This window comes from Neopsephotus bourkii, unplaced genomic scaffold (genome assembly GCF_033783945.1).
Source record: "Neopsephotus bourkii isolate Nb327-2 ecotype Australia unplaced genomic scaffold, CSIRO-AGI_Nbou_v1 NB_593, whole genome shotgun sequence".
Lineage (NCBI taxonomy): Eukaryota > Metazoa > Chordata > Aves > Psittaciformes > Psittacidae > Neopsephotus > Neopsephotus bourkii.
This window is the reverse complement of record NW_026901094.1, coordinates 2780496-2803198: the sequence shown is the minus strand read 5'-3', so window position 1 is coordinate 2803198 and position 22703 is coordinate 2780496. Positions and strand designations below refer to the sequence as shown.

Here is a 22703-nt window from a genome sequence, read left to right as displayed (position 1 = left end):
CCTATGTGGGTGGCTTGGGCAGGGGCATGGTCAGGGCTCTGGGTGGGGTTACTAAAGGACCAGGTATGTATCCAGGCTGGGGCCATGTCCCCACGATAGAAGGGCCATGCTTAAGACTCATCTCCTTGGCAAGGAATGGGGGCGTGGCCAGGGTGGGATGTGGTCTGCATTGGGGGGTGGGGCAACTGGAAGAAGGGGTGGGTCCAGGTGAGGTGTGGGCGGGGCCTCACTGCAGCCGGGGCGGACTCAGCAGAGTGCCTTAGATGGGGCTCAGGGAGCTGAGCAGAGGCACAGCCTGTGAAGGGGCATGGGCTCAGCTGCTGGCAGGTCAGAACTAGGCCTGAGGTGGGACCATGCTGGGGAGTGCAGCCAGGGCTGGGGCCAGATGAGGGCCCATCATAATCATTATGGTTTTGGTAAGCAGTTTGTCACTGCATTTACCTGCACATGCACTAACCTTAAAGTGTTTAAACACACTTTCGACACCTGCAGGTTGAAGAAAGTATTTGCTTCTGAGAGAACTACAGAAAAGTTATCCTGAAGCATGTCATCATTTCAAATACTGCAAGTGTCTTTAATGAGAAAAAAAAAGGTAAGCTGAAATAGCGCAGAGTACAGCAGAGATAAAGCAGTTCAATTAAACTCAGTAATCTGAACAACCAACACTAGTGACCTGTGAATAACTTGAAATCTGCAATTAAGAGATACATCCCTTCTTTAAAAAAAAAAAACAAAACAAACCAAAAAACCTCTTAAGAAAAACTTGGTGGAGAGCTGGAGCAGCCACTGAAGTTAAAGATCAAGTTTTGTTTTGGTGGTTTCTCCAAGAAAACATCCATTTTTACTAGATACAGCTGAACAGGCAGCACCACCCCCATGGTGGGGAAGGAAACCCAACAAAAACCCCTAATAAAACCAAAGCAGTAAAATAAATGGGACCTCAAGCATAGCTAGAAATGTTTAACTTTATAAAAGCTAACTTTTTTTAAATAGTCTTCTTCCTTAGTTAGTCAAGCCTGCAGGTAGAGCCTAACATACTGCATTAGATACAGATACACAGAACATTGCTCTAAACCAGAAAGAAGTTATTTTTACATTTGCAAGCAACATTAAAAGTTAACATGTCTAAAAAAAAAATTTAAAATTTTTAGATTTCCTTCCCCAGGCGGCTTCTTTTCATCTGTAAGTACTAGTAAATACATTCCACAGTGCCTCTATTTAAGGGGCTGTATGTAAATTAGAGTGTGATAAAACAGAAGCAAATCAAGAAAAAAAGACATGCTAAAGTTATTCTATGTGGCTACAGTAAATAGTCACGAATAGTTCAGTGACCATTTATGACCATTAATGGTATCCCAGACCACAGTGGTTCCATCTGGGGAACTGGCCGCCACCACCACTGCAAGCTACAAACCAATGGGTAAGATGGGCCTTGAACATTTCTTAATCTGGTCATCACTGTTGAGAATAATGTCCAAATACAATCCACAACCCTTTTTTGCTTTCAGGAAGAGGCAAACCAACAACTGTACAGTTCGGGCTTTCTCTTCACACAGGCACAAAAATTCAAGCCTCACAAAACACACTATTAGGCAAATAAAGCATCCTTATGCCCTAAGTATACTCTTATATCTTTAATCCCAAGCACCACATAAAAATACATTCTAAATTAACTACTTTTCAGGGGACCTTTAAAGATTATAAATAAACAAGAAACCAACTCTCTGCAGACTCAATGAGAGTTGTTAATTTGCAAGAGGTTCTTAGTCCTCTTTCATGATACATCTGATATATTTGAGCATGGCATCTGCATATACTGAAACATAGCTATGTCACACTGTAACTGTGCAGGCAGATTTCTATTCATCTCCCCTTTCAGAGACTTGCTGGCAGAGGACAGTTACTTCCCATAGAATTTCTTATTCAGAAGAAAGATCAGCAGGTTGACATTCACTTTTGCTCTGTCAAACAACTTCATGACTGCAACACCTTCATACTGCACCTGCAGAAGATCCTGCCAAAGAGAATACCTTTATGAGCAAGGAATCCTCAAGAGCTTATAGAGAGTATGAGACTCTCTGGTAACAGCAGCTTTTTGAGGAACACATATCACAAAGTATATGGCATAAGACCAAAAAAACAAGAGATTTATTAAAGATCCACTCATACTGCATGAAAAATAAAGTAGTTCTAAGACATCCAAGATCTCAATTTTTAAATCTGTTTTATATAAAAAAAACCCAACCAAACAACAACAGCCAAGAAAAAAAAAAGAGGGCAGAAATAGAAGACCATTCTAAAAAAGGCCAATTTCAGATCTAGCCATCTCCATGCTTTTCATTTCCACAATACCCATAAAGTCATAACATTTAGAAAGGGTCTCCTATATGTCTAACTATACTATCTACCTATGAAACTTTACAACACTCCACAGTGTCTCTTTCTAAAAACCTTAGTTGTGTCTGGTCTCAGCAAAGTGGTTTTGGAGCACTGCAACCTAGGGCAGAGAAAGTCACACCATCTGTTAGCACAATGCCAATTCAGTCTCCTGGGTGTTTCGGTAGGGAGTATTTCTAGTTAGTTTGTTCTTGTCAACAATGCACCTGACAGAGCAATAGGACTCCTTACACTGATTCATCTCAGCAATGAATTTCTTTCAGCAAGCCCCCTACTGAACAATGTACATTGAAGGCGGCATTCAGGTTGTGCAGAGAAACTTTATATGCAATCCAAAATCCAAATCTATCTCCTGCAATTGTCCAGCCTGGGTGACCAGAGTAAACAATCATAAAGCCATTTCTGCCATAATGTTGGATGAACTTTAAGGTCCCTTCCAACCCAACCCATTCTAGGAGCCTAGGAATCACTATGGAAAGCAAAAAGCTCAAGCTTTCCTGCTTCCATTAAAGTGATTTAACCCACAAAGTGCTACATGAAGAAACAGCTCCCTTGTCTGCATTTCAACACTCTTAAATAAGCAGACATTACAAACTAGCAGGCAGCTAACGGTCACAAGGCCAGAAATCTGCCTGTCACACACCATCTCCAGTCAGGAAACAGGAAGTTCAGATTGTCTCAACAGTGTTTCCTGGGGCAATGGTTTAACATAAGCAGTAAAGCCTGGAACAACATCCGGCCATGCCAGAAGCAAGGCCTTCAATTTCTCAGTACAAGTAACTGATAGAGCAGACCCACCAGTACTGATTTACCAGCAGATCTGGTTTCACAAGAACAGTAAGAGAAGACAAGACTGCACCCAGTAATATTTAAGAAAAGTCTGGAAAGAGACAGAGCAGGAATTTTTTAACTCATCAGGTACCAAAAGTAATAATATTTAAGTGGACCAAAGTAATAATATTTGAATCAACAAATTACACTGCCAGAAAAAGCAGCACATCTGACACAATGCAAGCAGCTGCCGTTCAGGATACAAAATGTCTGCTCCCATCTTTGAGTGTATCGAGAATTTTCATGTGACAGGGTCGTTCTGAGCAGGGGTGACAAGGGAATAGGCTAAGAATCCCTGTTCCAGAACATTAGAATTGGAGTCTATTGTTTATTCTCTCCAAACTTTCTCCAGCTCTTCTTCCTCCCTTTCTCATAAAGCCCTAAACCAGAAAAAAAAAAAAAAATCAACTTGTCATGTACTTCAGAATTTTCACCCATCAGAATGTTATATAGTGACCAACTCAGGTCCACTGAGGAACCTGATGCTTACAGCAGAAACAGACTTTCTAAAGATTATATGAAGATGAAAAAACAACCAACCCAAAACCACCAAAAAAACCCAAACCCCAAATAACCCAGAGCATCACTATGCAAAAATAACCAACTGCTGTTAAAACTTGTTCATTTAGTCAGTTCTTTGATTCTTTCCCCTCAAAATCTGAATTCCTGGTTACACCTACACTAAAAACAATGGTAATCATAATATCACACAAGATCCTGATTTGTTTCAGTCCAAGTTGCACAGCAAGGGTGACAGATTTTATTATTCTTATTTACTCTGCCACTTTCTAGAAACCAGATAATTCCATTTTTAGCTCTTGTAGGCCATGATTCAATCAGTAATTTTAAGTATGTTTCACAGCTGATTTTAAACATACACCCCAGGGCACTGAATGGTTTCAAGTTAGGATGCCCAGCTCAGATCTCTTCTTCCACTAGCAGTAGAACCTCAGATCTTTTAAAATACATTTAATATACAAAGAAATTAAAGGCCACAAGAGCCACAAAAAACATTATAATTAAAAGTCTTAAAACTAGGTACTGAAATTAAGACATTTGTTACCTCTTCCTTCACTTGACTCGTTCCCCCCAGCTCCATGAAAGAATTCCAATCCCATGGAAGTCCATGCTATTACCATGACACACTTTCCCAAGCCAGGACCAGACAACTGTAACTCCTTTTCCCACCCCCACTTGTTACCTGAATACCTCAGCTCCATCAGTGCTGTCCAACATCACCTAACAGGCTTCTTAAACTCGTAAATTTTACTCCATCCTCCTTTGCAAAGACACCACTCCTCACCCTTTCACACATCAAATACTCACGAGCCCACAAGTAATAAACTGCAAGCAGTGCCACCAAGACCAAGCAAAGACAAATCTCTCTCCCACATCAAAGTTCTCAGTTTAGGATACCTTGCTCTACAAGTTTCCCAGCAGCCAGGTGAAGCTGCTCTTTTGCAATCACATCTCAGAATTATCTTTAAGTCAGAATCTTTCTGAAGCCCACAGGAAGAGCTACTATATTACTATGATTGCTATAGGTAAGATTACAGAAGCCATTTTGAACTGGGTACTGACCCAAGTCCACCTAAAATTAAAGGCTGTCAAAACCCCAAAGTCAAAGATGCAGGAGTTCAGTGCTTCCTGCCTTGCACACCCATTCTTCCTCAGCTACAGCTCTCTGAATAACTGAGCATGCAGATTTTAGATAGTTAAATAATACAGTTTAAAGCCTCATATTTAACAGAAGCACTGTCTGCAACAAGATGCATTTGCAACTGTTTGTATTTCAAATATACCACACTGCACATTAGCCTCTTGACACAAAAAGTTGCTATCTTGGCAGGTATTTTATTACCAGCAAAGGCAAGCAGTAATTTAACGTATGGATAGAGATTAAGGAAGGTAAGACAGATCATGTCTGCACTGCTTTTATTATAGACTAGACAAAGGCACATATGAAATATCTGTTGGAATAAAAGTATATCACATGCAGGGAAAAAAAGCTATACCATTTGGAATTGGAAAAGGCAAAATATGAATTCCCAAATTTAAGCATTTCCATCCATGAACTACTTACCAGTATTCTGCAGTCCAAAAACCCTAAGCTCACAGTTAGAGGCTGTTAGTTAAGTACTATCACCATCATATTTTCCATACTCACAGCTTTTAAAAACTTCTCCATTGAGGCCAAGAATTACCGTGTTTCATATGACACCAAGCCATGGCATAGGAATTTCACTTGGTTGATGTGAAATGAGGGAAAAAATTCACTTTTGTTTAGGTCAGACCAAGAGAAAAGACTTTACCTACTAAAAATGCAAAATAAAACCCTAGAGTGGCCTAATACCAAGTTGTTAAACCAACTGCCTTTCAACACCTCGTGTTGCAGGAATTTGCTTCTGTCAGTATAAAGTCCTTTTTTTTTTTCCTTTTCCTCCTGGATATAATTCTGCCTTGTGGAGAGTTTGTTCTTACTGAGCATTAAAATGACAGCTAGTTTTTCCCTTCTGAATACCTACAGTAAAGACAGCTAACAATCACAACATCCTCAAATGGCAATAACACAAGATGTTCCACTCAATTCGTTCCCTATTAAAAGGGCACAGAAATTTTAAAACAAGTTACTGAACATTTTGCTCTAATTTCCTAATTAAGGTGTTGCACTTATATCCCACAAAGCATTTTCATGTTTATATTATGTATACCACACAAACCATTGAAGATCAAAGCCAACTGAAAATACCTAACAATTTGTTTTTGGGCATCACACACTTTTCTCCCATGCTTGTTTCATAACTCAAATCTTGCCAGAAGTCATTTTGTGGGTTGAAAAAAAAGCTGCAGAACAGATCAGTCAAAACTCATGTCAAACTGCTTTATTACATCTTAAATAACATTACATTTTAATATAGTATCTATCTTGCATCCAGCTTTCTTGAAGTACACTGACTTTAAAATTAAATACAAAAGGTGAAGAGGGATACAGGGCATGGAGAAAGCTCTACAGAGTAGTTTCATGAAAGAGAGTAAGAGGGAATTCATCTTTTATGCCAAATCCAGGCCTAACGCACAATTACAGCACATTTTTGTACAGAATGTTGCAGAAAAAACAAAACGGAGAAAAGCTACTACTGCTGCTAGGAAGGAGCATTTCTGGATACAGTGAGAAGATAGGAAAGTTTTAACAGAACAATCTTCTGCCCAAACACTGCTGCTTTTAACATTTTATTTGAAAAGAAAGCCAGGAAAACCTGCTCATTACAAAAATGACTCTGATCAGATGCAAAGGACTCATCCTACAAGAGGAACTGGCTGCGAGGATGTCATTTATAAAGAAGATGGTCTAAGTTCCCTCCTCCCACACCCCAGAATCTTTGACAGCGATTGTTTGAACAGGCCATTTCCTTAAAATAAGAAAAAAAAAGAAAAAAAAAGAAAAAAAGAAGAAAAAAGAAAAGTGACTTATCACGCTACTCCAAAACGTGCATAGCTTGTACTGGAGCTCTTCTTCAGAGACTTATGCACAGAGTAGCAACAATAAATGAACACAGCGACAATGGTTACAGTTTTTAAACAGGTTATTTCTTCAAAGAAAAAACATCTAAGGACTTAGTCCAATATGCACTTTTTAGCATTTCTACAGCATGCGATTCTAAGAGTAAACCCACCCAATATGGCAAACAATCAAAAAAGGTGTTTTTTTTCCTGTTTAACTTAGAAAGTTCAAGATCATTATTTTCAAAACATTGATTTGTACATCATTTCATACACAAAGATTTGACTTAATACCCAGGTGTAGGACAGGTCTCTTTTGAAAACAGAGATTCCTGGTTGATGAGACTTATAGGATAATGTTAAGGATATATAAACTGCCCTTTTCAGTGGACAAATCGAAAACAGATAAAAAATAATAATAAAAGGGGGGGGCACAGGAGGGAGCAAGGATTGCATTTACTATCCATAAAAGGTGAAAGGATTCTTTAAACAAGCATTCATTACCTTTTACAGCATGTGCTTGGTTACCTTACTGCTTAACAATATCCTATATATGCCAAGTTTTGTGCAACAATTATCTGTGACACTAGGAAAAAAAAAAAATAGGGTCTAAATTTACAGTGTTAACAACCCCCAGATGCTTTGGGCTAGGACTTCCTTGGTTTGCTTAAAGAAATGTATTTAAAAAGGAAACTTGAAAAAAAAAATAAAAATCCTGCTACAAAGATGACTTTAAAATTTGCAAGTGTGTAAGATAAGTCCTTAACCTCAACTTGGAAACTACAGTGAAAGCTAACTGTTTCACAATTATGCTTAAGTTTATTTTCTGGTCATGCTTTTATGATAGTGTTTCATTTTTTAATTCTCAAGACAGAAAAGAAAAAAAAATGGTCCCAGAAGGAATGCACAATTTCATTTTGCTTACAACACAAAAAATTCTTCTTGGAAAGGTAATTGTGCTCTTCATTTCAGCAACAGGAGACGGAAAAGATCTTGCCCTTTGAAGTTGGGAGGATAGGGGTCCAAGTTAGTATGGTTGGATTGGATATGCTATCATTTTTAATTTTCAACTGTTGGAAACTTCTTCCAGTCATGGAGTCCACCGCTCTTCTGACACAGAAAGACTGATTAAGAGTTGCACTTTGATAAAGTGTAAGCAAGCATCAAGCTTTGCCCTCACTAAACTGACACATTTAGACATTATCTCACCATTTTTAAGAATGCTATTTATTTACCAACCCCGATTCAAAAGACTGTATAGTCATCCCTATCAGGAAAATAAACCAAGCCAAAATAGCTCAGCACAAAAATGCCATTGCATATATTAAACAAATAGCCTTCTGTAATAACAAGCTGATTTCTTTTTTTTTTAGTGACTTTCCTAATCTGAACTATAGGCTCGTAGCACCAGTAGAACAGCACTGCTTAGCCTGGAAAAAAAAATAAATTCTGAAATCCCAATCAAGCACAGCCTTAATTAATTGGATACCTACCTACTTCAGTTCCAGATCTTGAGGAAGCTGTCCCATGATCCTGTTGCCACTGCCATACCATCATCAGTCACACCTAAGCAACTGACACGGTTATCATGACCAGCAAGGACACCTGTAAGTAAGAACATGTAACAAATATGTACATTACTTTGAGACACGTGACTGGATTATTCAACCAATACATTAAAAAGTCCTGAACAGGCATGCTTGGAATTTTTAAATGCTTTTAGTTTAATAAGCACAAACTTGGATACAACTGGGTGGCTCCACAATGGAATAATTCAGTAAATGCATTACTCCAAATTTTCCCTTGTGTATTCCCTACATTATGACCTGTACTGATTTCTCATGAGATGTAAAATCATAGCCCCAAAAACTCTGCTGACAATGTCATAGCAATAAATACAGTACAACCATGCATTGCATAGCTCTTTGTATTTCCTCTCCACAGTGATAAAGATTAGTTAGATTTTATCAGTTAGATTTTAATTTTAGTGTGTAAAATTGTAAATTAAGCTGAATTATGCTATGAACACTAAAGCATTTTTTCAGCTAATTTTATCTTACTATGTTTACAAGCACAAGACAAACTCCTACATACAATGTATGTCAATACTGAAATCTGTTACAATTACAGTACTATCAAAAAAAAAAAAAATTACAACCAACCAGAAAAACTAAATAAGCAACATTTTCCTCTATCCTCGTCAATTTAACAGTTTCAAGTAGGTAAAAAGAAAACCTAATTCAAGTGCTTTTCAGTCCACAGCACTAAGCTATTAGTACACTTAAAATTAATCTTTATACATCAATCACATTGTGTTTAGAATTCCCATTCATATTTTGGGCTTCCTCCTTTCTTTCACCAATCTTCAGTACAAAACATGAATTAGAATCAGAGAATCAGAGAATCAGAGAATCGTTAGGGTTGGAAAGGACCTTAAGGCCATGGGCAGGGGTACCTCGCTCTAAACCATATTACCCAAGGCCTCATCCAACCTGGCCATGAACACTGCCAGGGATGAAGCATTCACAGCCTCCCTGGACAACCTACTCCAGTGCCTCACCACCCTAACAGGAAAGAATTTACTCCTTATATCCAATCTAAACTTCCCCTGATTAAGTTTTACCCCATTACCCTTTGTCCTACCACTACAGTCCCTAATGAAGGGTCCAATTAAGTCAGTTGTTTTTAAACTAACATTTTTAAAAGTTAGTATTATTGTTAATTACAGTGTACAAGTGACTAATTCATACACAAGGAGGCTTGATGTTTGAAGAAATAACGTTTGTGATATACTTGATAAAAGCAATAATGCTGTGTGAGTAACGCCATGAATCTCCGAATCCTATTAAATCCGTCAAGTGTCTAAGCCTCAGGACAGCATGGCGCACTTCTGCCACATCAGAAGCCAAATCCTGAGTGCTGAAGCACGCTATACATTCTTTGGGAATTCAGTGCAATACAGAAGCCTGCTGCCAGAGCTAACATGAGTATATAGGAGTTACCTAAAATTTACTCTGGAAAAAGCATTAATATATCAACATTCGCTCTACTATCAACATTAATAAGCACTGCAATACTGTAAAACAAAGCACTGAGAAATCTTACGCATTTGAGCTAAATACATAACCACAAAAGTGCTTAATATAGAACCAGGTATGATAGAAGTGTCCAAGTGTCAAATCTGATCAGCAACTTGAAGTCTCAGAACATTTCAGTACGCGAAATACTCAATAAAGTAGTTTAAATCAATTCTAAAAGTTGGTAATTAAGAATCGCACTTGACATGTACATGGACTGTAAACCCAGATCAGTAGAGAAAGACTTGTTTCTCATTTCTACAGATAAGCAAGATCACCACCTCCTTTTTCTTACTGAAGGTCTTTCAAATAACAGAAATACAAGAAGACCCACGTAATTGTTCTTACAGTACTTAAACACAGCCATTTGTGAACTAACCTAGACATTAACCAAGAGAAATTTCTCAATTCATTTCTAGACAGGCTTGTATACACATTTATAGAATCATAGAATGGTTAGGGTTGGAAAGGTTGGAAAGATCATCAAGTTCCAACTCCCCTGCCATGGGCAGGGACACCTCACTCTAAACCATATCACCCAAGGCCTCGTCCAACCTGGACTTAACACTGCCAGGGATGGAGCATTCACAACCTCCTTGGGCAACCTATTCCAGTGCCTCACCACCCTCACAGTAAAGAACTTCCTGCTTATATCCAATCTAAACTTCCCCTGTTGAAGTTTCAACCCATTACCCCTTGTCCTATCACTACAGTCCCTAATGAAGAGTCCATCCCCAGCATCCCTATATGCCCCCTTCAGATACTGGAAGGCTGCTATGAGGTCTCCATGCAGCCTTCTCTTCTCCAGGCTGAACAGTCCCAACTTTCTCAGCTGATCTTCATATGGGAGGTCCTCCAGTCCCCTGATCATCCTCGTGGCCCTCCTCTGGACTTGTTCCAACAGATCCATGCCCTTTTTATGTTGAGGACACCAGAACTGCACACGCTACTCCAAGTGAGGTCACAGGAGAGCAGAATAAAGGGGCAGGATCACCTCCTTCGACCTGCTGGTCACACTCCTTTTGATGTCTCAATAATCAAAGCATAAGAATCTGGAATTGTAAATCTCAACACACAAACTGATTCATAAAAATGCATTCCAGTTGTATCTGGCACATTAACTTGCAAATAGAACCAAAAGTTATTTTAGAATATACAAACCGAAAGTCTACAGCTTCAACTTCTGAACATTGACAAAAACTATCATAAATTTTAGGAGAAACAAAGAATAAAATCTGATTGCTGGAGAAAGGAATTAACAAACCCAACAGAAACTATTTTGGTAGAATCATACATTTCTTTATGTCCAGGTTGGTTCCTCCCTCTCCCCCACCTGTGGTGTAACTTGGCTGGTGCTTTTTGTTTGCTTTTAAATCCACCTAGGATAATTTTAAAAGCCTTTATTGGGTAGCACAATAGGTTCTTGTTCTTATCCCCTGTTCTAATGAGAGTAGCAAAACATTTGAGACTCAATTTAAATCTTTTCTCGTTTTTTTTCTGATAACAATTTTCACTTTAAAGAGCTGAAGTTAAATTACCTAAATCTTCATACCATAGATTTCCTACTCGTTTCCTCAACCTTGTTTTTAGTGGCAATCCTCCTGTTTGCAACCATCCATTGTTCCTTTCTATCCTTAAGCAGTATTCCATTTTATTTGTTATCATCATTAATCTACTTTCATCACGGGTCATCCTGAAACAGGTTATCACAGAATTTTAAAGTTGAGGCAGGAAACACTCAATGACAACTCACATTCAGTGTGTCCCACTGTGTTTATAGTATTTATACCCAAAAAAAACATGTACCTGCTCTATCAGCTTTCAGCGTGTCCCAGACATTGCAGTTGAAGTCATCATAACCAGCTAAGAGGAGACGTCCACTCTTGGAAAATGCTACAGAGGTGATGCCGCAAATGATGTTATCGTGTGAATAAACCATAAGTTCCTGATCAGCACGAAGATCAAAAAGCCTGCATGTAGCATCATCTGAGCCTGTGGCAAATGCATTGCCATTTGGGAAGAACTTTAAGGAGGAAGGAAAAGAGAGACAATTTCAGACTTGATTCCTCTGTCTCACTGAACATACCATTTTGTACAGAGCAAGTAAAAAAAAAAAAGAAAGCGGCAAAGAAGAGCATACACCTCCCCAGCACAGGATTTTTCCTCTTACTCTTTTTTTTTTTCTCCACACTGGTCTCATTTGTTTAAGCAACATCATCATATTCCCATTCCTACCTGCAAATGACTACACCAGAGATGATCTTAACTCACCATCTCCAATTTTATGCCAATCATTTATGTGCTTTTAACAAAGAGTGATGTAGACCCAGTGATAAAATAGGAGAGGCCATTCTGTATGTTTAGCTTTTAAGGAAATTTCATAATTTTTAACAATTTTAGGGTAAACCAAATGTTGAGCTTAAATAAGGATTTCCATTAGCCAAAGTCCATCAGTTTTACTTCCCTTTTAAACCGTTACATTTAAATGTATCAGAAGCCTAAAATATAATTTATCCAACTGCATAAAGTGCAGTCACTACTACTGGCAAGTAAGAGAGCATATGAAGAACAGTCAGTTTTCATTTACCTCAAGTGATCTCAAGCTGTACAAGTTTCAGGTACATTCCCCAGCTATAAAAATTATCAATTAAAAAAACATGCCATAATACTACATCATGCAGTACATGATTAAGAGCTGAGACCAGTGAAATGTAAAAATACTAATTGAAATCCCATGGTGTCTGCTCAAGTCGATACATACACAGATGGCATTGATGTCCGACTCATGGCCAGTGAAGGTTTGCCGACACATTCCTTCTCTAACATCCCACAGTTTGGCAGAGGCATCACAGGCACCAGAAACAAAACACCGGGCATCAGGAGCAAGAGACAAACTCATGACGTCTCCAGTGTGCCCAGTAAATGTAGTTGTCTGCTGACCAGTTTCTATGTCCCAGAGAGCGCTTGAAAGAATTAAGAAGGCAGATATTAACACATCTGTGTTCCAAGGTGAAGACAGCAATTCTTGTCTAAACCTGTTAATTTATTACCATTGCTAAAAAGTAGAACTCCTTAAAGTATTAATTAAAAAAAATAAACAATGGTAGAAAAACCAAGTGAAATGATTTAAAGCAGCAATGGCAAGGCTACAGCAAAAGCTGAGTCAGCATTTCCCATTTAAAAAAAAAACACTGAGGATGTGCAACCTTGAGTTATGTCTGTGATCTTCAAGCTTTTCTGAGACAGCAAAATCTCTAGGACAGTGATAATCAAAGAGTATAAAAGGGTAAAATAACACTATTACCTCCCTAACAAGAGGTCTATACACTGAAGGAAGATTCAGGCTTTTCAATTTCTGTAATTTCTAGGTAAAGCAGAGCCATCAGGGGCAGATTCGCACAAGGCAAGTAAGAGATGACTTGAAACCGTACTTTGAAGTTTGGCCAAAGTGTCCAGGACAAACTGCTATCCAGAGAACTGTAGAGCTACTACAGTAATTCAAAGCAGCTGAATTCCCTAAAGGGCATAATTTTAACAAACCTTGCAGTAAAACAAAACACCAACCCATACTCAGAAACATTTTTGTATTAAACCCCATATGTATTCAATAGCTACTCAGAATCAGTGAACTAACAGATGGGCACTCAAAGAGACTTGACACTATGTAGGAGAAGTGCTTACAATAAATGCTAAGAGCAACATAGAGATATTTCAGCTGCTCCAGCATATGAGCTGACTTCATTTGGACCTTGGCTCGGGTATGAACACTGGTAGTATGGGGAACAAACAACAGGAATTAGAGATGTGTGCACATCTACGGGGATATGATACAATAGGTATCACAGAAACATGGTGGGATGGCTCCTATGACTGGAGTGTTGGAATGGAAAGTTACAGACTCTTTAGAAAAGACAGGCCCAGCAGATGGGTTGGGGGAGTGGCTATTTATGTTAGAGATAGGCTGGAGAGTATCGAACTCTGTCTGGGGACAGGTGAGCAGTCAACAGAGAGTTTGTGGGTCAGGGTTAGGGAGAACAGCTATGGGGGACACTACTGTGGCACATCTGTTACAGATCGCCTGATCAAGGGGAATCTGCGGATGAAGCACTCTATAGTCAGATAGGAAAAGCCTCACACTCACAGGCCCTCATTCTCATGGGTGACTTCAGCCACCCTGACATTTGTTGGAGCAATGGTACGGCCCGGCACAAGCAATCCAGGAGGTTCCTTGATTGTGTGGAAGACAACTTCCTCCTGCAAGTAATAGAGGAGCCAACAAGGAGAGGTGCCATGCTTGACCTCCTGCTCACCAACAGGGAAGGGCTCATTAGAAATGTGACACTCCAGGGCAGCCTTGGTTGCAGTAATCATGAGATGGTCGAATTCGAGATCCTCAGGACAGCGAGGAGAGCGTGCAGCAAGCTCACTGCCCTGGACTTCAAGAGAGCAGACTTTGGCCTCTTCAGGAACCTGCTTAGTAAGGTTCCATGGGATATAGACCTAGAGGGCAGGGGGCCCAAGACTCTTGGTTGATATCCAAGGATCACCTGCTACAAGCTCAGGAGTGTTGCATCCCGACTAGAAGAAAGTGCAGCAGGAGGGCCAGGAGACCTACTTGGACAGATAAGGAGCTGCTCAGGAAACATCAAAGGAAAAAAAACAGCTTATAAAAGGTGGAAGCAAGGACAGACGGCCTGGGAAGAATACAGGGATGTTGTCCAGGAAGATAGGGACCATGTTAGGAAAGCTAAGGCCCAGTTAGAATTAAACTTGGCTAGAGATGTGAAAGATAACAGGAAAGCATTCTATAGGTACATTGCAAATAAAAGACAGACTAGCAAACAAAGTGGGCCCTCTCCAGAAGCTACCAGGAGAACTGGCTACCCTGGATTGGGAGAAGGCTGAGGTTCTTAACGACTTCTTTGCTTCCGTCCTCACTGGCAAATGCTCTGACCACACCACCCAAGTTTTGGAAGGCAGATGCAGGGACTGTGAGAATGAAAACCTTAGGCCCACTCTAGGAGGGGAGCTGGTTTGAGACCATCTTAAAAACCGGAACGTGCACAAGTCCATGGGACCTGATGAAATCCATCCACGGGTCCCGAAAGAGCTGGCAAATGAAGTTGCTAAGCTGCTGGCCATCATATTTGAAAAATCATGGCAGTCAGGTGAAGTTCCCAATGACTGGAAAAAGGGAAATATAACCCCCATTTTCAAGGAGAAAATGGATGACCCAGGGAACTACAGACCAGTCAGTCTCACCTGTGTGCCTGGCAAAATCTTGGAGCAGATTCTCCTGGAAGGCATGCTAAGGCACATGAAAAACAACAAGGTGCTTGGTGACAGCCAGCATGGCTTCACTGGGGGGAAATCCTGCCTGACCAATTTGGTGGCCTTCTATGATGGGGCTATGGAACTGATGGACAAGGCTAGAGCAGTTGATGTCATCTACCTGGACTTCTGCAAAGCGTTCAACACTGTCCCACACGACACCCTTGTCTCTAAATTGGAGAGACATCGATTTAATAGGTGGACCACTCAGTGGATAAAGAACTGGCTGGATGGCCGCACGCAAAGAGTTGTGGTCAATGGCTCAATGTCCAGCTGGAGACCAGTAACGAGTGGCGTCGCTCAGGGATCGGTGTTGGGAACACTCTTGTTCAACATTTCTGTCGGTGACATGGACAGTGGGATGGAGTGCACCCTCAGCAAGTTCGCTGATAACACCAAGCTGTGTGGTTGGGTTGATACACTGGAGGGAAGGAATGCCATCCAGAGGGACCTGGACATGCTTGCGAGATGGGCTGATGCCAAACTCATGAAGTTTAACCATGACAAGTGCAAGGTCCTACACCTGGGTCGGAGCAATCCCAGACACAGCTACAGGCTGGGCAGAGAAGAGATTCAGAGCAGCCCTGAGGAGGACTTGGGGGTGCTGGTCGATGAGAAAATGAACATGAGCCGGCTTCAGTGTGCACTCGCAGCCCAGAAAGCAACTGTATCCTGGGCTGCATCAAAAGGAGTGTGACCAGCAGGTCAAAGGAGGTGATCCTGCCCCTCTATTCTGCTCTTGTGAGACCTCACTTGGAGTACTGTGTGCAGTTCCGGTGTCCTCAACATAAAAAGGGCATGGAACTGTTGGAACAAGTCCAGAGGAGGGCCATGAGGATGACCAGGGGACTGAAGAACCTCCCATATGAAGACAGGCTGAAAGTTGAGGCTGTTCATCCTCAAGAGAAGGCTGTGTGGAGACCTCATAGCAGCCTTCCAAGTATCTGAAGGGGGCCTATAGGGATGCTGGGGATGGACTATTCATTAGGGACTGGAGTGATAGGACAAGGGGTAATGGGTTGAAACTTCAACAGGGGAAGTTTAGATTGGATATAAGCAGGAAGTTCTTTACTATGAGGGTGGTGAGGCACTGGAATAGGTTGCCCAGGGAAGTTGTGAATGCTCCACCCCTGGCAGTGTTCAAGGCCAGGTTGGACAAAGCCTTGGGTGACATGGTTGAGTGTGAGGTGTCCCTGCCCATAGCAGGCGGGTTGCAACTTGATGATCTTAAGGTCCTTTCCAACCCTAACTATTCTATGATTAGACAACCTTTGCTATAAGAACTGCTGCTTGCAAGAGCAGGAATGCTTTTAAGAATTAGATATAATAGACAAAATCTATGAAAAAAAGATTGAGGTCTTTTTTTGATCAGAAACTAGTATTTATTGAGTTACACACCTACACTGCCCTAAAAAAGAAAAGAAAAAAAAAATCTACTGTCAGTGTATTTTCTAGGAAATCTTAGGAATAGTAACATAAACTGGTTTCTGTATTAAAAAAAAAATATAAGTATGATTTTTTTAAATACTAACCAAGTTTCAGAAATTCATTAGTCTAATACATCTCTGAAAGCAAAAGTTCTATGAAAAAAAACCTCATACAATCTTGACAGGCAGAATTAGGTCAGGCTCTTCAGAATATGGGCATAACTAAACAATCAAAGCTAATAAACTTGAAAGTCCAAGTTTTCCATTATTAGTTAAAAATGTGACATATGAACAATAATTAAATCACATTTACTCTTCTGGATGACTATCAGGTTTACAAAGAAAAAATGTTTCCTTCCATAGTAGAGCTGTGAAAAGTTATTAATACCATGTCAAAGTTTTAGTGCTTACCAGGTGGTGTCGCCAGAGCTGGTGACGATTTGGTTATCATCCAAGAAGCGACAGCACGACAAGTATCCTGAAAACAAAACAACAAGCTGGGGAATAAGACCAGAGATTACTCTTCACATTACACACTGGCTTGCTTATATGCTTCTGCCTCCTCTCCTGAAGATGCAACAAGAACTGCTATGTAAGCCTAAAACAACACAGACAAGTTTGACATATAGGACCCTCCAATGTTTTGGATCAAATGTAGTTTGTCTCTTTACAGTCCAGGCCCAACCACTACACTAGCACAGTGGTGCACTGTGGACACAGTGATGTCACAGCAAACCTAAATAGTTTTCCTCTGTTCTGAAGTGTGGGCAGGCTGGGGGGAGGAAGAGTACCTTCTTCAGAAATCATTTTACTGGTCCCATCACAACCACTACCTGGAAGGTCAAATCAACACTACATTCTCATACCCAAAGGGTGCAGTTAAATTACCTAAATCATGCTCTGGAAGAAAAACTGCTGAAAGAATTAAATAGCATTAACTGTACTTTAATTCACTTTAAATCTTCTGTATTTAAAAAATTATCACAAATTGTTACTGTGTAACTATTTATTTCTGAGTAACCTTATTTTCCTTCTACAAACAATCTTTATACCATTTTCTTTTCTCTGTATAGAGGCTCAACAGGCAGAAAACCAGCAAGACACAGAGCCCACCTGACAATTTCCTTTAGGAACTGTTAAGAGTGTTTCTCTGGAGCCATTTACCTTTGTCTTACACCCTTTGTGGAAACAAAGAGACCATAAAGGTGAGATGTAGCTTTACAAGAGACCAGAGTACCTACTAAATAGACAGTGTTTTAATTTTCAGTGGAGTTCAGAAAACCACCCACCCAGCTTTCCTCTGAAAAATTTCCAATCCTAATCACAAAGAAATAAAAATACAATCTGATCATTATCAGAACATACACAAAAGCAGTTCACGGTTTCTAGGTCATTACTGCTTGTAAGGTACTCATCTGCATTCTGTATGCATCTGTACATTCTTTAGGAAACAAGAATACCTTCAGCCACTGAATTTGCTTTTAAAGGTACTTTGTGACACTGAGTCCCTTGGTTTATTCAGAAAGGGACATTTTCAATTCACCCCCCACACTTAAGACACCAGCTTTCAAATACCACGAGGGGGCTTTCTTGCTTCAAAAACTTAATACTTCTTACCTAACAAGATGAATTTTTCTTCATCTGTCACTAAGATAACTCTGCAGCTACAGTTTACATCCTAATTTACCAGGTAATGCCTACAAGTCTACCTGTCTCTCCCCATAAGTTCACCCTAGAAACAGAAACCGAAGGCAAAAATTCTATTTTCACTGTATTTTGGGGAGAAGGGAGAAAAAGAGAAACAAGAGGAAACAATGAGAACTCAAACCTCTGCAAGTAAATAGAAGCTCCATCAGAAAGCAGCTGTCTCACTTGCAAAAAGTTAAAAATTTGTCATTATACTTCTTCTGCTCAAAGACTATAATCCTTTGGAATAAAGTTTTAAAAAGGAAAGAGAAAAAGCTATTTAACAACAGGTAGTATGCACCTAAGGTCCTGCCTGAAAAATAGAGGTGCACAATGAGGTATATATTTTTATTTAGGAAATTATATTTAAAAGATTAAAAGAAAACCTTCACCATACGATTATAATTGAGATTATTCTGAAGAGGCGCTCACCTGTGTGACCAGCTAGTTCACGGCTGACACGTACATTCCCTTCACGAGTTTTCAAGTTATAAATGGAACAGATGTTATCAAGACCACCACAAGCCACATAATTACCAGAAGGAGCATATGCACAAGTCATGACCCAAGATGAACGCAGGGGAATGGCATGCACCTGAAACAGACACATTAACATATTTCATCTGCAAAACAACAGATTCATTAGTTATCATCAGGAAGATTTTCACCTGTCTTAAGACATACATCACCTTTTTGTCAAAAGGACAAAAAAAAAGTGAAGAGTCTTCATTTTTTTGAGTATCAAAGTATTTTGAGGGTAACTTGCATATATTACAGCTCATCAGATCAAGTAATGACATAATGACAATCTCAACTTGCCTTTCCTGAAACCAGTTTAATCAGCAACTTTAGTAAAAACTGTATCATTTTATTTCAGTACTCTGATGACTATTATAGATTCAGGAAAATATTGACTTCCAAGTACAGTCAGTAAAACTGCTAATTCCAGAACTAGACACTATGCTATGAATGAACAAGAAATGAAATCACTGCTTCCACTGCCATTTAAATCCTTCTTTGGAAACCCACTGCAAGCAATTAATCTTCATGTTTAAACAACTACCCCATGTTTCCTTATCATTCTGTGTGCAAAGAGCTCCACTTAAAAATTTATGAAAGCTAAACCTTTTCTCTCTTGTTAACTCATTAACTTCAAATTTGCTCACAACATCTTTTAAGAAAGGGATCATATCCTTACACATATTGAGACCTCATGCAATATAAACAATCTTCCTGCATCTCTCAATTGAAGATTATTGTCTGTTCCTCTGCTGCTACAGTAATCTGCAATCCTGCAACAATCAGCACTTGAAAAACCAATCCGTTCCACTAAAAACACAATCAGCTCATTCTTGGAAGTCTTCTACCAGGGATCTAATCAGAATAGTCACCTTGAGCCATTTTATTTTACCATTAGGAAAAGCTTACATTTATGGCACCTGTGTTACTTCCAATGTGCACTGCAACTGCCAAAACATCTGCAAACTGTCACTCGGGTATTTTTAAATTGGTGGCTTCTGGGCGCTACCTAGTCAAATTTAATACTGTTTCAACACCAAGCTGTTTGCTACCTCAAATTCCAGAGGTTTTGTGGTTTGGTCAGGGTGTGGGTGTGTGTCTGTGTTTTACTTCTTTTGGAGCAAGGGTGTGGTAGGGTTTTTTGGTTGGTTGGTTTTAACTCAATTGCTTTTTCACTGAATCAATACTGCCAAGAGGTACAGGAGGAAGAGGAAGTTTTTGCAGCTGAAGAGTTACATTTCTGATCATAGTAAATGTTCCACCAGCCTAGGAACAACCTCTGATTCCATTCCTCCCCAAGATAAGAAAGCTGCTCTCTGCCTCCTGATGACACCATGGATTAACTAGCATTCATCTAAGAATTGAAGATACTGAGATGGAAATCGTGTTATATAAAGATTATTTTATCATCTTCTCTTTCAGTTGTTACAGTAATTTAGATCAGATTTGCCGGCAGGCTGGGTTTACAGGAGGAAGGCAAAAAAAGGGAGGGGTTATTTTTACTTTGCAAACATTATTATTATTACTTGTTAGTAAAGTTATGGATTCCTTAGCTTCACATCTGGGATTCAACAGTAATCCCAGCTTTAAAGTTGTTGCAGTTTTCTGCTTCTAAGGATACACTGCTGTATTCTTCAAATGCAAACATTGTTTTGTAGAATTCAAAATTTTATCTTAGGACAATGCAAGCAATGAAGCTAAATTCATGACAGGTAACATTTCCTTCCCATGTCTTCACAATTTAATTACACAGCAATATACCAGTTCATCTTACCTTGTTTGTAGTATAGCTGTCCCAAATTATAAGTTTGCCATCCTGGGAGGCACTAACTAGAAGCCTAGAGAGGAAACAGGAGATAAAGACAATCACCGGAGGAAGAAGGAAGATCTTTGTGATGCCATCTGTCCCTGCTATCAAGGCCAAGTACTTGAAACAGCTCAAGTATAGTGCAGTATTATCCAATTCAGTCATTAGCACTACCGAAATTATTTTAGTACCCAACTACAGTGCTAAATATTATGGAAATGTGTGATGGAACACCTACATTTTAACACTTTCTGCCTTGAGAAAAACCATGTAACTAACATCTCAATTGAGGGAGAAAACTTGCATGAAATCAGTGCTTATGTGCTCTATAAACAGGCTTCAGATTCACTGATTTTAGAAATCTACAGTGTCAATATGGTTTCATTTTTACTATTCTTAACACAGGAAAAAAAAAAAAAGAGATATTAAGTGTTTCTGAATTCTCTTGGTTGTCTGAGTTCTCTTGGAATTAGTGGTTCCTAGTGGTAGGAACAGGAAAAAACAATCCTGCACAGTCAACTTTCCAAAGAGTGATGCCAGGAGATCTGATATGGATAAACAGCACGTACCTGGAATCAGTCCCCCAGTGCATTGCATAAATTTTAGCCAGGTGTCCCCGGAGTGTTCTTCTAGTGCGCATCTGAATTCTCCCCACTGGGTCAATATTGGCTGTGATCTGAAACAGCAATGGTGTCATACACCGGATTTCTCACTTCATAGTTCCCAAAGTAACACATCACACACAAATACATTTAAAGAAGCATTTCAATGCAGACCCAAGTCCCACATTTTGAATATTGACTGAGTTCTTAAAAACTGCCTAAAGCTACATCATTTTGTGTAGTACTTCTTTATCAAGTTAAGGAAGCAGGCCCTCTACTGAATTTATAAAGACACTCAGAAATTACCTTGTTTAGGTCTTATCTTCTTAGACTTTCAGGATTTCCAACCTTTGATCTGGGTTTTCTACTCCCATGTACATTTCTAGAAAAACCCCCACTGTATCTCCACAAGATGCTCTACAGAGTACAGAATTCCCATTCCCCAAGTCAATGTTAGCTAAAGCCAAGCCAACAGGATCAAAACGTGTCAGTACAGCAAGAGGCAAAGGTGTTAGCTCAGTTTCAGCAGCAGTTCGAACAGCAGTGCAGCATTATGTGGAAATTACTAAATTAATCTCAGCAGCTATTATGGTTCAGACTATAATGGTAACAAGACTGTACTACTACCATCTCTGTAGCAGAACACTTCTTAACAGAAACTACTGCTCAAGTTGGACAAGCAAAAACTTTACTTCTTTCTGGAAGGAATCACCTAAAAGCAAAACTAAAAAAATTGATAAAGGATAATTCATGTTAAACTTAAATACCCACCTGAGCCAGGGTGGCATCCGCACATGCTTTCCTAGCATCCTGCAGCAGGAGAAAAAAAAAAACAGAAATCAGAAGTTCTCTACATTTCCTTATCTGTTTTGTCAAGATGACCCAGCACCCTCAAACCAAGGCTCAGAAAGTATTTCTGCTTGCCAGAGAGGACTCATGCTAACTGCATCATAAACATTATATGCTGCCTGCTGTTGAAACACAGAGCATATTGAGCATTTGATTTCCAAACATTCTTCTTTTGAGGAAAAGGTAATGATTTTCACCATGAAGACAGTCAAGCAATGGAACTGTGCGTCCAGATAGGCTCCATCCTTGGAGGATTTTGAGACTTAACTGGACAAATCTCATTGCTGACACCTTATTTTAAGCAGGAGATTGCTTAATGTTGGTTACAGTCTGGCTCAGAAACGCTTCAGTAAATATTTACTTTGATCAAATCCATTTCATGCATTATTTGTGTAACTATTCTTTTTTAAGCAATATTAAAAGACCAAAATGTGGTTTCCTGAAGCAGTCGCATATGCTTGCCCTTTCTAAAAATCCACATTAACTTTGACATTGTGAAAACACAGAATAGTTAGGGTTGGAAAGGACCTTAAGATCATCTAGTTTCAACCCCTCTGCCATGGGCAGGAATACCTCACACTAAACCATGTCACCCAAGGCTTTGTCCAACCTGGCCTTGAACACCACCAGGGATGGAGCATTAACGACTTCCCTGGGCAACCTATTCCAGTGCCTC

At 39.6% G+C, this 22703-nt stretch overlaps 1 protein-coding gene across 5 annotated transcripts in view; it reads right to left on the bottom strand.

The window, feature by feature from the left end:
• Positions 1-6095: 6095 nt before the first annotated feature.
• GNB1 (G protein subunit beta 1) overlaps positions 6096-22703 on the bottom strand; it is a 42083-nt gene continuing 25475 nt past the window's right edge. For 4 of the 5 annotated variants that reach the window (XM_061351702.1, XM_061351703.1, XM_061351704.1 and 1 more), the window contains 9 exons: positions 21950-21988; positions 21146-21252; positions 20544-20607; positions 18683-18845; positions 16976-17042; positions 12568-12769; positions 11613-11829; positions 8223-8334; positions 6096-7839 (listed from right to left, as the gene is read on the bottom strand). In XM_061351702.1, coding sequence (XP_061207686.1) covers positions 8228-8334; positions 11613-11829; positions 12568-12769; positions 16976-17042; positions 18683-18845; positions 20544-20607; positions 21146-21252; positions 21950-21988 — 966 coding nt within the window. In that variant the 3' untranslated portion in view covers positions 6096-7839; positions 8223-8227. The remainder of the gene's footprint in view (positions 7840-8222; positions 8335-11612; positions 11830-12567; positions 12770-16975; positions 17043-18682; positions 18846-20543; positions 20608-21145; positions 21253-21949; positions 21989-22703) is intronic. The other variant, XM_061351705.1, reaches the window with a different exon arrangement.